We start from the raw sequence: 17,758 nt of genomic DNA, 5'->3' as shown, positions 1-17,758 counted from the left end.
ATGCCTGTATACTCTGCCTCATTTTCTGCACTGTGTTTCTTCTCGCTTACAGTTTTATGGTTTATTTGAGCCACATGTTGTGGACATCAATCACGCACAACCTCTAATCATTACAGCATTCAATTCCTCAGAGGGGACACCACACAGTAGAGTCATGGCACTGTTGTATCGAAGAAAACGAATTTAACTCTGCAAAAGGGATCTAACACCCAGTCCTTACTTCAATGTCTCCAGTTGTCCTGAGATTATGCTTAGTGAAGTTTCTATCATTTTCATATTGTAGAAAGAACTCTTATCTCCTACCTCCTGTGCTCCCATTACTGGCCCAATACTGCCCCTGGATAGGCTAGCCCTTCCCTTTGGGCAGTCCATCTATGGTACCACTGCCCTCTTTCTGCCCCCATCTTTCTCTTGGATAACATATTATACACATTCTAAGAGTGTGGGATGTTAACAATGACACATGAGACTTTCACAGTACCTATGTAGTGCTCAACCCATGCACCCCTATGTTGAGTGATTGATGTATCCTGACTTGATCTTCAGAAAACCCTTTGAGGTCATCTGGGGATCAGGACACTCACCAGTTTTACTCAGTAAGCCACACAGTTGGAAAAAGGAACTGGATCCACTCCAGTCACTGGTGGGTCTATTACACCATAACCACAGTGTAGTGTCAACAAGAATAACTTCATCAATGGCTGCTGGCCTTTGGATCTTGAATGCACAGTGAAAAGACCAGAATGGAGGCTATGGTCTATTGGGCAGTCTGGGGTTTTGCAAGGAAGTCCCCACAACAGAGGTTGTAATCATTTGTCCTGGGTCCAGCATGGAGCTTCCCTTTGCTTACACTTATGTAACTGAATAAAGGCATCTGTGGTCTCCATTTGCCTGGAGCGGACTCTCAGAACTCAGGATAAGAATGAGTAAGTGCTTCCAAAGCTGTGGGTGAGCCTGGCCTTTGGAGATGTGGTGGGATGCCATCCTCCAGGTTTGAAACCATATGCCCAGGAAACAACAGACTGCCCATTCTGTGCATCTTGGTCATCTCCAGAATCACCATTTGTAGTTCTTGCTGTTTGCTGAAGTGCTGTTATGTGCCAAGAACTTGGCTGAGTCCTTCCCCCTCCTCAGAGTTTTTCCCTTTCCTCTAATCACCACATAGGAAACTGAGACATAGGGAGCTTATTTAGCTTGCCTGGGAAGAGGCCGCATGCAAGTGGCTTGGGAAAACAGTATAGGAAGCCATGGGGCCATCCTTTTCGTCACCCTGTGGTTTGCCTGCACCTCTTCCTAAGGACATAGATCTCCCTACAGTCCTAGGAGAGTAGGGCATCATTCAAGGGCTCCTCCCTTCACTACACAGTCCAAAGAAATGTGGTCAATGAAAGCCTCCACCGGCAGACAGGCCTATAAGACATACTTTTGAGGAACTACATGGAAGAGATGGCTACTCCTGCTCAGATACAAGCTTTGAACAACCTACCCTAGAGAAGTGCTCTTAAAAAACAAGCCCCAAAAATATGGAGAGAGAGGGGGGCAGAATCCCAGGGAGGGAGGCTAAAGGCCTGAGTGTAGATATGTCTAAAGCCAGCCATTCCCTCTTGGACCCAGTCATTCTGGAGGTGGATTCTGTTACTTGCCTATATGCAACAGAAGTGGCTCACATCCAGAATGTTCGCTGGGAGCATGACAAATAGCCAGGCCTGTCTACCCTGCAGCCTGATGTAGCTCCATGACTCTAGACATTGTGGTTTGAAGTTGGCACTCTCCAAGGAAAACATGCTTGTGCTAAATCCTGACCTTCAAACCTTTTCCAGACACCTCAATGGCTCACTCTACCCTCTGCCTCATCTCAAAGTCAGTTCTGTGGCTGGGAATAGAATCACCAACTAACAAAATAATGCTTTTAACCATTCCCATTCAAGCCTTCTTCTGAAGCTGGGACATACTGGGCTCCTTGCCTCTTTGCTACATGGAAAGGCTGACCAGTCTGGAAGTCTTCACTGGCTTCCAGGCTCCTCTTTATCAGAAGGATAATTCTATAAGTCAGAGATCAGCAGGGTGGCAATAAAACAAACCAAGCTAGGGGTCTGCCTGCTGAGTGCCATCTAAAGCAACCCTGGCAAGCCAGCAGTTCACCCTATCTCATCTGCCAGGTTCCCACAACATCTTGCTCCCTGCAAATTTCTCAGTGGAAAATCAAAGAAGGGCAGCCCATTTCCCTGTCTCTACAAGCTCCCAAAGATGTCACCAGATATTGAAGGGGAGGAAGTGGGGGAACAGGTAGCCTGTGGCAAAGGGAGGTTATGTGCTGGTCTCACTTCCCCCAAGGAGAATCCAACACCTAATTGAGTCACTTACACACTTCCAAATCCTCAGGGCCTGAAAAAGTACTGTGCCATCAACAACTGTGTGGAGCCTTTTCAAGATATTAAATCTATTGAAGTCTCTGAGTCTCTTGGTGCTTTGGGGAAATGGCCTAAATATGGTGATTATTAATCTCTAAATGATTGTCACAGGGATATTAATGGTGCTTAAGGGAGCTCTTGCTGTGTGCAGAACATTTAATCATTGTTGCTGAGACAGAACAGGTTCGTTGCTGGTCTGATTATTTGTATGACATCAGCATTATCACAGATTGCTTGTATGAAGAAGTGGACTTACAAACTAAAGTATGAGCAGGTTAATATCTGGAAGTGATGTGCAAACCATGCAAGATTAACCTTCAGTGAATTTTCTCTGTCCTCTGTGGTGTGGACTTTGCCATCTGAAAGAGGACTGTGTGGAGGGAGGGGTTGCCGGGAGAAGAATGGTGTACATTTGTGGCAGAAGAGTTATTGAAAATAGCTATACGTGGCTTTCATGGCAAAGCTCAAAGGCTAGGATAGAACATGAAATCATCACTCATCAGAGCGCCTCTGACCACGCAGATTCTAGCTCCTTGCCTTTAAGGAGAGATTGTGATCCTATCATGAAAACTTGCCCCCTCTTTGATAAAAGTAATTTTTGTTTTTCCACAGAAACTTCTGAATTCCTGTCCATAAATTCTCCATGGCTGCTCTGGTTTGCAATATCTCTTAGTTACATTTCTATTGCTGAGAAGACACCAGGATTAAGGCAACTTATAGGGAAAAAAAAAAAAAACATTTATTGAGGCAAGTCCATAGCCATCACGGCTGGGACCATGGAAGCAGACAAGCAGGCATGGCCCTGGAGCAGAAGCAAGGGGCTTACATCCTTTTCTGCACATGGGAGGCAGAGAGAGCTAATGGGGAAGGGCATGGGCTTTTGAAACTTCAAAGCCCACCTCAGAGGTACATCTCCTCTGATAAGGCCACACCCCCTAATCCTTCCCAAATACTTCCACCAAATTGGGACCAAGTATTCTAACATATTCTAATATAACCCTCTAGGAGTCATTCTTATTCAAACCACAACACTAGGAAATGTCTCCCCAAAGCTTCTGTGTTAAGAGGACTTGGTCCCCCAGAGATGGTACTATTTTGGGATGGTCTGAAAACTTTAGGAAATGGGGCTTAGATGGAGGGAGTATGTTAGAAGGAGTGGACTTCTGGTAGCTACATCTTGTCTCTAATGCCTTCTCCCATTCTCTACTTCTTTACCCTCTCTCCCTCCAGGTAACTATGAGGTGACCAACATTACTTTCCCAGGATGCTCCACTTTACCACCACCTGACCATGGGCCAAAAACCTCTGAAACTCTGAGCCCAAACCATTCTTTGCCCCCTGAAGTAGTTCTCTTGGGAACTTTGGCACAGTAATGAAAGTCTGACTACCGCTGGTCCCTCGTCATTGCCATGAACGGACACAGAGAATCATCAATGGGTAGGCAGGAGTCTGGTAGATCAGGACTCCTGGGTGCTGGGAAAGAGAGCCTGACTCCTCACTCCTCAGATTATAGCAGTAAAGCCCAAGCTGCCAAGGCCTCATCCTTGCCTTTACAGAACATAAGACATGTTCTGGTTAACCCTGAAAACGCCAGCCACTTTGCACAAGGAAGCATGGATTTGCCACTGTTCCTGACTTCCACCTTGTTTCCCCTTGAGAGAGCAGCCAGCAGCCAACACCCTTTTTCTCCTTATTGAAACATTTACTGAGGAGCTATGAAGTGTCCCAAACTGGAGAGTTGACTGGAGTATGCTGTTCTGAGATTAATGAACTTCGAGATACAAAATGGAACAAAATCAACTGTGTCAAGTCTGTCCCTTAGTTAGCTCTATACCCATCTCCTCTCGTCCACCTGACCTGCTCTGCAAGCCCTTCCCTGGACTACTATTCCTTTCTGGTCTTCAGATCTATGGTGTCTTATATACTTAAACCAACTCTCTACAATGAGTGGAAATGTGGGTTTTTAGAGTGGTAAGTGTCCATACTTTCTCTCCTAATTAAAATTCTTCAACAGCTCTATCTTGCTCTCCAAACAACCCATCAATCGAGGTGACTTCATGGTGTGGCTTCTACCTCACCCCCCTTGTGATCACCATAGCAAATATCCTGCTTCATAGACTGCCTTGGAGCCATTTTTTTTTGGGGGGGTGGTTCAAGACAGGGCTTCCCTGTGTAGTTTTGCCCCTTTCCTGAAATTCACTTGGTAGACCAGGCTGGCCTCGAACTCACAGAGATCTGCCTGGCTTTGCCTCCCCAGTGCTGGGATTATAGGTGTGTGCTAACACCGCCCGGCAAGGTGGTATAGTTGAAACACCCTGTTCATTTTTTTTTTTTTTTTGAGCTGAGGATTGAACCCAGGGCTCTACCACTGAGCTAAATCCCCAACCCAATGTTGGAGCCATTTTTGAGATCATATATGTTGTAAAATTAATTTCAATAATGCTCCCTAAATGTTTTGTTTAGGTAACTGGGGTAGGTATGCACACAGGCCACACAGGAGATAAAACTGACATGGTACAGAGAAATATGGCTGCCTGAGCACAGCACTGGGTATGGAGTATTTTACTTCACTCTACACTCTTCCATAAAATGGTACAAATGTTCACAGGGAGCCCATGTTACTTAAACAATTAGAGGAAACAATATAGTGATTTTCATCTTGTAAACAAATATACTGTAAGCCATGGTTTTTTTTTTTTTTTTTCTTTCAAGACAGGGTTTCTCTGCGTAGCTTTGAGCCTTTCCTGGGTCTCGCTCTGTAGACCAGGCTGGCCTCGAAATCTCAAAGATCTGCCTGCCTCTGCCTCCCGAGTGCTGGGATTAAAGGCGTGCGCCACCACTGGCTGGCTCAGTCATGTTGTAATAAACATTATTGACCATGTTCAATGGGATGTGGGATTAAAGCCCTTAAGTGGGCTGTACTTGGTGCTCATGGTAGAGCAAACGACACAGCTCTGAAAGTTGCTGATGAATGTCACCAGCTTGCAGAATGACTGAGGAATGTCCAAAGGTTCACACAAACGACCCAGCATCTCTGTCTGCCTAAAATAGGTCATCCCAGGATACAGAGTGCCTCGGACCTCTGTTGACTTACGTCTAGGCACTGGCCCTGATTCTGGCTCTACAGTGCCCCTTGTCTGTTCTGCTGCTCACTCTGCCCCCTTCTGCTGCACTCTAAATTCTGCACCCCTCCCCTTCACACTTATTTCTGTGTCCCATGTCTTTCAGTTCGGAGCTGAGGGGAGCAATAGAAGAAGAGCAAATAAAGCCATGCTTTTCAAAGCATTGTCTCCATTGTATCTGTAAAGTCTCCCTCCTTACCTAATACCACAGGTCAGCAGGGGGTCACCACTAGACAAAGTCAGACACCCCACCCCACCCCACCCCCTACCAGAAGGTCACTGTGAAAGCATCTGAGCATACAGAACTCACAAGGCCAAAGCCCTAGAAAGGAATTCATTTCTTGTACAGAGCCTTGAGGAACAGGCTTGGAGTGACAGAAGGGAGAAGCAGGGCATAGTCGAGCACTTCAAAAGAAGGTGTCCCAACACTTCTAAAGTTCCTGCAGCTGAAGGAAGTGTTTCTCTGGGCCTGGAGACTAGGCCTTGGCCTCCCTACCCACAACTCACCCCACTTTTCTCAACCATAGAACGTTCAGGAGAGTGGCTCACAGGTCCCACAGATGTCATGTTCTCTGACTGTGTGCTTTCTACAAATATCTTGGTTGAACTCAGCCCATCTTCCCTACCCTTCTTGTGACCATCCTCCAGCCCCAGTAGAATGACAGAGACCTAGGTTTTCTAAGGTTTCCCTCTTCACCTTGGAAAGACCCTTCTTCCTGTTACCTAACTCCTGCTAGGCCCAGTGCGGTGACCCTCTGTGCCCCCTAGCCCAGGCCCACTCCTGTTTTAACACTGACCACTCTGACAGGAATCTGGTCTGGAGTTCCCTTTCCCACGAAGCCTCTTGTCATGAGATTCACTGGGGCACACTCATCATACACAATTACTTTTACATACATAGATGCTTGCTTTAGGCTCCCGGGGCTCACACAGCCATGTGGCTGTAACTGCAAACAATAGGAACTCAGGGCATGCACGTTGTAGGCTTCTGAAGAAAGACTGCCTGAGAGTAGCAATAGCTTGTGTGGGAAGTGGGGGTCCTGAGGAAATGCCATTTGCAGGCTAGGTTGCTGCTACTCTGCTAGAAAACTGCTGCCCCTGCCTCCAAGAAGCACACCAGCCTCTTCCCCCAGCCAGCAGCTTCCACTCTCCCCCTCCTTCACTTAGAAAATGAAGCAACATCATAACTACCTAACTATGAAGAGGCTATTCTCCATGGTAGCTAGATCCCACTTCAGAATCTAAGGGAAAGGTCATCTTTGCTGAGGAGTGGGAAACGGGTGAATGCCCGAGCACAGGGTTGGTAAAAAGATACCCAGATGGTAGGTGCATCACGTGCTGTGGGAAGGAACTGTATGCAAGTGAGGAGGGTAAGAACATCCTTCTATCTGCATGAATGCTCAGAGGACTGGAATCTTCCTAGAATCCCAGTGTCATAGAACCAAAGTCTCATTAATTTGTGAGGCAAATGACAAATAGGGAGAGACCTGAGAGCATGTGAGAGTGTGTGAATGGTTCCATTATAACACCACCCCATGCCCACCTCACTACATAAATCTTAAGGACAAGCTTGGTACTGGACTCTCACCAACTCCCCCTAGGGTTAAAAAAAATAATCTGCCTTATGTCACAGAGATCACCTGCTTCTGCCTCTCTAATGCTGGGATTAAAGGGCCTAGATACACTGCTAGCTTTGTCAATTGTTTCTGTTCCAATAAGCCTATTGCAAAAAAGATCGATAAAAGGTAAAACTTGAGCCTACTATTGCTCAAAGGAAATTTTAAAAAATTGCTATCTATGAATGATATTATAAAGCAAAAAAATAGTGACATAATAAATCTTTACATCAGAAGATAAAATACCATGTTCAACATATTTTATATTTCTTCACACCTGAAGAAAGCTCTTTTACATTTTGATCTGTCTATAGAAAGCGAATTTTTACCTCTTATTGATAATGAGGAACAGTTGGAAAGGCAGGTAATTTGGACTTAAAATGAGAAACAATAGCAAAATAGAGGCACACTTATAGGACACATCAGATTCTAGAAGCTGGGTTCCACATTTCATGACTAGGAAACCAACATGGAATCCAAGACCTCAAATGGCAGGTACATTAATTATACATGACACGATACAGGGGTGTCCTGCTTTCTGTCACTCACCAGACACATTAAGGCCAACCAAAGAGGAAATGGAAAATTAGAAGGAGTCTTCTTAAACTGTAATTTCCTAGTAGAGAAATTTATGAGCTGCACTCACTCCCCATTAGAGTGCACCTAACCCTTTCATTAGTGTGTTTATCAGCAGAGCCTGGGTTTCAGGCCAGCTCTGGGCACTGACAAGTCACCACCAGACAGGGCATTCCCTAGGGGATTTCTGCTCCAGTCCTAGCCATTGTTTTCCAGATCATAATGCAGTTAACAGAAGCAGCCTTGGTGCATTTGCCTGGAGGTTTTTAGGGTTTCCCCCACAAGGCAATCTGCAGAACACACCCCAAGGGCTCTATGATGGATATAAAATAAAACAGCTCAAATAGACTTAAGAATGAAATGATTTTCTGTTTGCCATATGAGCTTTGTGATTGCCTGTCAGGGAGCATTGCTTCTCTTGCCTTTATGGCCGAGTTCAGTTTCTTGTTTAGTAGTAACTAAAGGAGTGTTTAGGACCTGGCAGCAAGGCCTTCCCAATCAATGAGCAAATCCATCCTTCATCCATGATGCTTATGTTGCAACCTCACTTGGTACCCAGATACCATCCATGTGACCTTGCCAGACTGTGACACCCCCCCATATGCATAACCACATCTTCTCTTTCCTCATATCTCTCCCTGGCCCTGAAGTAGAGAACAACGCAAGCCCTACCTTTGTAGGCTAGCTCTCCAGCTCTGTGATATATCGCTCTTCCTATGATTGGCATAATGCTATCTTTTTAACATGATAAAAGCAAATATTTGATATTTATAACCTGGCCCTTGGGAAACAGACAGGTGGGGGAGAAAATCTTACCTTGTCTTAAGGATATTCAGAAACTGCAAAATTTCTGAAAACTGTATCAGTCTGAGAGCTCTTAAAAATCTCAAGCCTGGAAAGAGAAACGAAATAGAGGTGTTATTTCCAATGCCTGGTTGTCATGCTCACAGACTGCTGTCTGAGTTACAGCCACACATGTCGGCTCCAAGGGCTGTGGAGGCCTTACAGAAGATGAATGCTCCAGTACCTTGGACCGGCTGCTTCATTTTGATTCTCCATTGATTTAGTCTTAGCTGGTAAATGGGCTTTCTGTTAAATGTGAGCTGTTTGAAATCACGTTAAGGGGAGGAGCTAGAAGAGAGGGCCTATGTCAAGGGTGATTGTCTCCTCTAGTGACCTCTGTTATAAAGCCCTGTTTCTGAGCTACCCAGTAGTCTGGCAGAATTTGGGTTTCTGAAAAATACTAGGAACTGTGGTCACTCAGGATAACCCTCGTGCTTAAGAGCAGATTAAGAATAAATCGGATCACCTTATGTCTTTGATGATTCTTTTTAATCTTTATTTTCAACCCTGATAAAGTAAAGATCATGGCTCAGAGAGCTACCATGTTCAACATATTTTATATTTTATCCAAATTAAAAACAAAATAAAAGAGAAAAATAAGCATAGGTCAATAAGATACCATACTTCACAACTTCAGGATTCAAAACTTTAAAATATTTCCATTTTCACTGATGTCAATGGTTTTTGTATCTTTAGCCTCTCTTTAATGGAAAAGTTATAGCTTCTAAGTGGAGAGGGACAATGATCAATGAATTGTTTTAGGTTTTGTTTTTTTGGAAACAAGGTGTCATGTAGCCAGGCTGGCCACAAAAATCACTCTATAGTAAAGGCTGGCTTTGAACTCCTGAGCCTCCAGCCTCTACCTCCCAAGTGCTGGGGTTACAGAGATGTTCTACCACAGCCAGCTTTTTCTTTTGTCTTTTCTTTCCTTTATTCAAGGATCACTCTATTTCTATCTAATTCAAAGTCATGTGATAAAAGTATTACAAATCACCTGAGAAGTGGTAGCACTTACCTTTGATCCCAGCATTTGGGAGGCAGAGGCAGGCAGATCTCTGTGAGTTCGAGGCCAGCCTGGTCTACAGAGTGAGTTCCATGACAGTCAGGGCTACAAAGAGAAACCCTGTTTTGGAAAGAAAAAAAAAATTCCAAATCAGCCATGGACCTTGACACCTCTACCACTACTCTGCAGAACTACTCACCAAATGCCATCAGCAAGCTTTGGGGTACCTGCTCCAGCAGATTTTCTCCCTTGTGCTTTCAGAAGCACCCCAAGTGCCAGATGTGGAGCTGAGCACAGTGAACTGACTGACAGCTGCATGCATGGGGGGAGAAGTTACTCTGCTCCCTTCACGGGAGGCAGTGAAGGAAGTTGAAATCTGCATGGTGAGATGAAGCCTTCCAGGAGATTCACTAGAGACCCCACACACACACCAGGATGAATCCTGGGTACCCTCTCCTTGCACAGAAAGGGCTCTAACTGGAACAGTGTAGAACTATCTTAACAATAAGTAAAAATTAACCTGCAGTCCCGAGGTGGGAGTGCCCGACTCACAAAGGAGGGAGAAAATGCTAACGGGGCCGAGGAAGCATTGTCATCTGAAAAGAACTCAACTTTTGGAGCAAGAGATAATTTTTCAGAAAGCATGTTCCTACTGTGCTGAAGAGTGTTGATATAGTTATTAGTAACCAGAATAGGCAGACGTTAGAATGGAGGTAGGCAGGATGAAAGAGGCCCGGAAAGCTGAGAACCCAGTCACACCAAACTGATGGAAGGTTGGCTCACATGGCTGGAAGCTGAATCTCAACAGACATTCCCTCAAAAAGAGGCGGGGGAGGGGAAAGAGACACCAATTGGGAGATCACAGAGGTCCAATGGAGGAGGAAAAGGAGGGACAGACAACTCCCGGGTCAGAAGCAGTAGCCAGAACAGAACTATCTACAAATGAAAAAAAATGGTTTGAGATTAAAAGAGCCAAGATGTATTTGCTTTTGCTGCTGTTGTTATTGTTTTCAAGTTTTTTTTTTAAAGATTTATTTATTTATTATGTTTACAGTGTTTTCTGCCTGCATGTATGCCTGCAGGCCAGAAGAGGGCACCAGATCTCATTACAGATGGTTGTGAGCCACCATGTGGTTGCTGAGAATTGAACTCAGGACCTCTGGAAGAACAGCCAGTGCTCTTAACCTCTGAGCCATCTCTCCAGCCCTGTTTTCAAGTTTTAAGTATAATTATCAATCAAGTGTTGAATATACAACATCAGTGTTGGGGTGGATATTAAAACAGGAAGTATCTATTTGTATCTTAAATGTCCCTCTAAAGCTCACATGTCAAAGGTTTGGTCCCTGGCTGTGGCACCAGTGGGAAGTGGTGGAACTTTAACAGGTAGGGCCCTATGGATGTAAGCCAGGCCATCGGGGGGGAATGTTCCAGAAGGAGACATTGGGACCCCAGCCTCCTGTCCTCTCTTCTCCGTTTCCCAGCCTCCACCACGAGGTGAGCAGCTTCATTCTTCCACACACTATTCACCACGGCACCAAGTCCGAAGCAACAGGGACAAATGTCCACTGAAACCTCCAAGATTCCCAGCCCCAATCCATCCTTCCTACCTCTCAGCTGCTTGTCTCAGGTATTTGGACCACTGATGAAAAGCTAACACAAATACCACCTGGGCAATATTCAGATTTTTTTTGACATTGTCTGACCTAAGGTTTTGATAGTGACTCAGGCAGCTTGGAAAGACTAAAATCCAGAGCAGCAAAGCCATCTTCAAATACCCCATCTGTGTTGTTTTCTCAGACTGTGCAAATCGGTCCATCAACCATCCATCAACCAATCAAAGCCATTAAGTCAGGTCAGAAGTTAAAGGTTACAGAGTGCAGTTTCAGACTTCAGACCATCCAGTGGTCTCATAGCACCATGTCATAAAGTGACAAGTAGAGAACTTGAAGTAGCCAGCTGGGATAGACGCACTAGCAACATGGCAGCTATTCCTGCTTTAACTACACACATGCTCTTCTTGTCTGTGTGTTTGTGTGCACAGATAAGTATATATATATATATATATATATATATATATATATATGTATGTGTGTGTGTGTGTGTGTGTGTGTGTGTGTGTGTGTGTGTGTGTGTGTATTTAATGGAAACAAAAATAGAATACTACTTCCCTAAACTTTGAACTAAATTTCTTGTTCTTCATTTTAAAATGCCAGGGTTTGAAGATTGCCCAATTCTAATGACTTACAAACATATAACACAACAAAGGATTTTCTTCAGTGAAGGTGGGTGAAGATGAAGCTAGGGATACACAGAGTAGAGGGGACACGGAGCCCACCTAGATCATGGTTGGTTTTAGCTGTCAACTTGCCACAAATGTAGAGTCATTTGAGAAGAGAGAATCCAGCTGATGAAATTCTCAGATCAGGCTGGCCTGTAGCCATTCTGTAAGGCGTTCTGTTAACTGTGAACTGATGTAAGAAAGACCAGCCTACTGTGGGCAGTACCATCCCTAGGCAGATGGGCCTGGGCTACCTAAGAAAGCAGCATTCCTCCATTGTTACTGCTGTAGCTGCTTTTTTGAGCTCCTGCCTTGGCTTCCCTGGATGGTGGACTATAAAGTGTAAACACTTTCCTTTCCAAGTTTCTTTTGGTCTTGGTGTTAATGACAACAGAAAGCCAGCCAGGGCAGCCTATAATCTTGTTAGGGAAGCCCACTCAGCTTCCTCTGAGTGTCTCCCTAACAGGAGCTACCCAAAAGACAGTGCATAGCCCATATATTCTGTGGATAAAAAAGGGGACACAGGGTTCTCAAAGAAACTTTCCTGGAGTGGAGAGTCAGGAAGGCATCTCCCTGCTAGAGGAAATCCAGTGCTGTGAGACCAAGATTCATTGGAGCTGAAGAAAAAAAGGCTTGTTTGCTTGATGGCCTCTAGAGGTCACTGCCTTAGCACTGAGTCTCACAAAGAGACTCAAAGAGACCTAAACCCTTCAGTCAACAGTTCACAGCTCCCTAGTGACTTTCTAACCTGGAGCCCCTGGGGGTCTCTGCTTAAAATTCTCCCTTCAGACAGAGACAATGCCAAAGCCCTCAGACACTGAAAGTGACAGCATGATGTGATTCCACTGAGAATCCACTGAGATTCCATAGGCTCAGGTATTTGAACTCTTGGTCCCCAGCTGGTGGTGTTGTTTGGGGAGGTCACAGAACCTTTAGGAGGCAGAGCCCTGCTGGAGGAAGTATGTCACGAGGGCCAGGTTTTGAAGGTTTATAACCTCACCTGACTTCCCATTCTCCCTCTCTCTGTCTCTCCGTCTGTCTGTCTGCATGTATGTATATAAGTGAAATGTAATCACTGGGTCCTTGCTCTTTCCTCCACACTTTCCTTGCTCATCTCCACCATGATGAAATCTATGACTCCAAAACCCTAAGCCCAAACAAACTCTTATGTTCTCCAATTTGCTTCTGGTTTATTGTGTTTTATTCCAGCAGCAGAAGCAGCAGTACAGTAACTAACACGCATCGCTCTTGACCTGTCACCTTATCTTTTTATTACTTATTTGTTTTAGTCTTTCTGTGAGTGTGGGTATGTGTGTGCCACAGTGTGAAGACCCTTGTGGCTCAATGTCTAGTCAGTCCAGTCAAATCTGTGAAAGTCAGATTAATGAGAGACCTTGTCTCAAAACCTAAAGGAGACATGTCTTCATTCCACACATGTATATACTTATGCACATGTGTGTGCACATGCATACACACACACACACACACACACACACACACACACACGGCATATGATTATATTGCCATTTTTAACTCTTAGTAAAATAATGATATTGAAAACAAAGCAAATTTGTATTATTGGTCACATATTTTAATTATGTCCTATGTATGAAAAGCTGTATCTTTTAAAATCTATACAACAGAAAAAAAAAGGCTCAGGATAGTATGTCTAGCATACTAAATATCCATATGCATGTAAGCAACAGGGCCAGGTTTTACCCAAATATGTCAAACTGCACCCAAACCCCAGACTTATAGTCACTGCCCTCAACAAACCATCAACAGATCATTCCAGCTCCAAACTGGGCTATGTCAATTTGTGGCAAAATATCATGGAGACAATTGATTTTATAAAGGAAAGGCTTATTTTGGCTCAGTTTCAGAGGTCTTACTACCTGGTTCTTGGCCTGTAGTCAGCTAGTTTAGTATCATGGGGTGTGTATAATAGAAAAAGCCTTTTCAGATTTCTCTCTTTGTGTGTATGTGTGTGCATACACATGTCTAAGGAGGTCAAAGGTTTATACACATCTTAGTTAATGTTCAAAGACTCAATTTTACTTTGAATAACATGGAAACAAGCAGGTGTGGCTTTATTGATGCAAAATTCCGTTAATATAAATAGACCTTGGGGATTAGTTGGCTACATCTGCTTTGGAGGCCTTTCAGTCTAATCCAGTCAGCACAGGAATCCCCTGGCCTTTATAGATCCTCTCTGAGGACTGAGAGGGGCCTGACACTGCTCTCAGAACAGGCTCTCAGCTGAGGCAGGGCTGTGGATCAGAAGACCACATGGAGGCAACAGCATACAGGACAGCAGCTCCTGTACCAGCCTGCTCCATGGAAGGGTGAAGGTTGAAAGCCAGTACTGAGCATGCCACACAGCCCCAGATATTCCAACTTAATAATTAGTTGGGTTCAGTTTCAGCATAGAACATTTAAAATTCAGATTCTAACATGCAACCAAGTTTGGGAACCTCTGGTTTAGGGTATTTTTTCTTTTTACTCTTTCAATTCATCATTCCATGTTGACATATTTATTTATGTTGCCTAAAGAAGCATGCTTTATTTTGACACTCACCCACCCCAGCAAACTCCCCTGTATCTGAGTAAACATTGAGTTACTTAAAAGCCAATAATTCACCCTTTCAGCACACTACCTGTATATATAAACTCAATTTTGAGGAACATGCTATTTAGCTGCCAGTTAAAAAGAAATGAACAGCGTAATGTGTTATTACTTATATAGCACAGAGCATTCAGCAGAGATTCGGTAGGGGGTAGTCCTAACAGCATGAATGGCATTTATTATTTCTTATTTATGGTTAAATATCAGAAAAGCAATATGGATTAACAGTGATAAGATGCCTGAGTCTTTTATACAGGCATATTATAGCAAAGAAAGCAAAAATCAAGACTAGAGTACATAGCCTCGAAACTGGAAAACTGACCAGTGGGGCTGGCTCTAAACATTAGAAACTTTGGAACTTTAAACTAACAAAGAAAACCAAGACAGGCAAATAACAGAGAAGTAAATTGAAAAATATAGTGAACGCTTCCCACTCAAAGATCCTGTGCCCATTCATTTTTTTTTAATTTAAGAATACATTTCTTGCAATAGATGCAAGAAAGCAAAGGACTGATCCCTTCACAATTCTCAGGAGAAATTACTTTTGACCAAGTAATATAGATACTGAGTTGACTAGAAGAAAAATAATTCCAAAAGAAATGGGATATAAGAAGCAGTGAGAGAAAGCATAAAAGCAACTGATTGCCTGTATGTGGAATATGTTTTTCTTTAAATAAATAAATAAATAAATAACAGTAATCTAAAGCAAAATCTTTAGGACTAAATGGAAAATGAAGTAAGAATGGGAGAAGCTAGTAGAACGAAGAAAGGGGTACCAAGGGAGGATATTGTGGGAGATACATATGCCAGCACACATATTCACACTCATTACTCAATAAACTATTCTTTAATAATAACCATTCAACAATTACCAAAATTGACCACAGTATTGGGCTACAAAGAAACCTCACTAAATTCAAACTCCAGTAACCATCTAAGTTAGATTTACCACACACACAAAAAAATGAGAAAGTAACAAAAGAATGAGAAAATGAATAAATAGAGATGGGAATTGAACTACATACCTTTAAGCCCAGCACATGAGAGGCAGAGGGAGGCTGGCAAGTCTCTGTGAGCAAGAGACCAGCCTAATCTACATAGGAGTTCCAGGCCAATCAGGGCTACACAGTGATTCCTTGCCTCACAAAAACAAGAAAGAAAGGAAGTGGAGAAAGTAAGAGAGAAATAGAAAGAAAGAGAGAGGGAAAAGAAAGAAGACAGCAAGATGAATAGACAGTAGAGAAGTACTCTTTTTTTCAAAAATATAATTGGCTTTATTGATTATTAAGTCATATAACAACAGTATAAGGTAATAAAACAGTAAAATAACAAGCAACCAAATTCTCTGGTGGAAACAGAAGAAATAAATTATATTAAAGTAGATTTGAATTTCATTGTGTCACTTAAGTGTAGACATATTAAAATGTTAATAATAGTTTGTCCTATTTTCAGTTTGTTTTGATGCTAGGTTTTCTTGGTTTTTTATTTATCTTTTTGATCAATTGAGAGAGAACAGGAAGTTGGATGGGCTAGGGAGGTAGGTAGGTAGGATCTGGGGTGAGGAGGGGAAAGCATGATTAGAATATATTGTATGAAAAAATTCTTTCCATTTTTTTCCTTTTTATAGAGATGGCTCAGCCGTTAAAGGCTAGGCTCACAACCAAAAATATAAGAGAAATACTCTTATGTAAGAATTCAGTATGTGATAAAGAAGTACTCAGAAATCAAACATGAGATTAATTTTCAATATAACCAGTCAACAGTGGGAAAGAAATTCAGTCATTTTGTATCATAATTTAAAACAATTCAAAAATGAGTTAAAAACCAAATGTAAATAATAGCACATAGAAAACTAAAAGAAATGTACTTGTATATTTACTAGACTACCTAAAACAAGAGGAAAAAAGAAAAGTTTGGAAATATCAGGTTCACAACTATGAAATAAGATCAAATTTCTGTAAGTTTTAAAACAAAGATCCCCAGCTGAAAATAGCACACTAATAACAATGGTACAGCAGGGGTCATTTCTGAACTAGGGATGCATTTAGTGGTAGATTGCATACCTCATATGTGCCAGGCCTTCAGCTAAATCCTTAGACTCCAAACAGACACTTTTTTTTTTTTTATAAAAGGAATGTATTTGAATGTCAAACCATACTGTACCCCAAATATGAAAACAGAAAATCATGGAACAAGAATTATAACTAGGAAAGAGCCATTTGAATCAATTACATTTGTTGAAGTGAAAGAAATCATATCCCATGCAAAAACTCAATTCAAAATGGTCCAAGTACTTAAATGTAGAGCCAAGATAGGAACCACCCACGTTCCAACATGGATTTTAACATGGTACATGTGCACCATGGGATACAATGGAGGCATAGAAGAAAAGCCTGTTTGCAACAATGTGGATGAACTGGGAGGATGAGATGTTCCAGGAGATAAGCCAGACAAGGAAAGATAAAGGTTGCCTGGTCTCAATCATTCATTGAACCTGAAAAAGTCAACCTCATAGAACTGGAGACTAGATGGATGGTTCCTGGGGGCTGGAGCAGCTGATGGAGAGGCAACAGATATGATTGTAGCTCTCCGATGTAAAATTTCAGCTTGACAAGAAGAATCAGTTCAGGAGACATACTGTACAATGTGCCAACTGTAATCGATACACATACTGTGCGGATGCTTTTGAAAGGTTAAAGAATAAAGGGAATGGAAATTACACAAAATGCAGCAAGCACTATATTTAACACACATCACAACAGGCAATATATTTGAATTTGCTTCAGAGAAATGGCTCTGCAATGCCATAGTCTTATGAATTTGAGGGTGGAATTAAAAATTGATAAAAAAAAAAAAACAACCTTTTTAGAAGTAATTCGATACTATGAATCAAACTAATTTCATTTCTAGCAATAAAGCCCAAGATGTTATAACAAATACTATAGGAGCAAAGATTTTCACTGCAAAATTATTGATTAAGGAAAAGAGAAAGCAGCTTTAGCACTACAAGTAGGCGTCCTTAAGTATATCTTCTTAGGAATGTTGTACACAAGGAAAACTGTAACAAGGAACATGATTGTAGGGTGAAGTTACAGAAGGATAGAGATTAGAATGGCAGGTACCAAGAGCTAGGAAGGGCAAAAAGAGGAATTGTTTAATTCCTATCTGCAATCTAAATACCAGTCCTTACATCCACAGGGATGTAGAGCTCTCACCCTCATCAACAGGCCCTCTTTGCAGCAAACAGAAACCACTACAGAAAAACTCCAAGTGGTCAAACTGC

The 17,758-nt window shown here is 42.6% G+C and overlaps 1 protein-coding gene across 20 annotated transcripts in view; it reads right to left on the bottom strand.

Moving 5' to 3' along the window:
- Window positions 1–17,758, bottom strand: part of Kcnma1 (potassium calcium-activated channel subfamily M alpha 1) — a 701,946-nt gene that overhangs the window by 229,159 nt on the left and 455,029 nt on the right. For all 20 annotated transcript variants that reach the window (XM_036199296.1, XM_036199299.1, XM_036199301.1 and 17 more), the window contains one exon: window positions 8,542–8,617. In XM_036199296.1, coding sequence (XP_036055189.1) covers window positions 8,542–8,617 — 76 coding nt within the window. The remainder of the gene's footprint in view (window positions 1–8,541; window positions 8,618–17,758) is intronic.

The sequence above is a fragment of the Onychomys torridus genome, chromosome 9 (genome assembly GCF_903995425.1).
Source record: "Onychomys torridus chromosome 9, mOncTor1.1, whole genome shotgun sequence".
Classification (NCBI taxonomy): Eukaryota; Metazoa; Chordata; class Mammalia; order Rodentia; family Cricetidae; genus Onychomys; species Onychomys torridus.
Note: the sequence above shows the minus strand (reverse complement) of the source record. Positions and strands in the feature narration are given on the sequence as shown.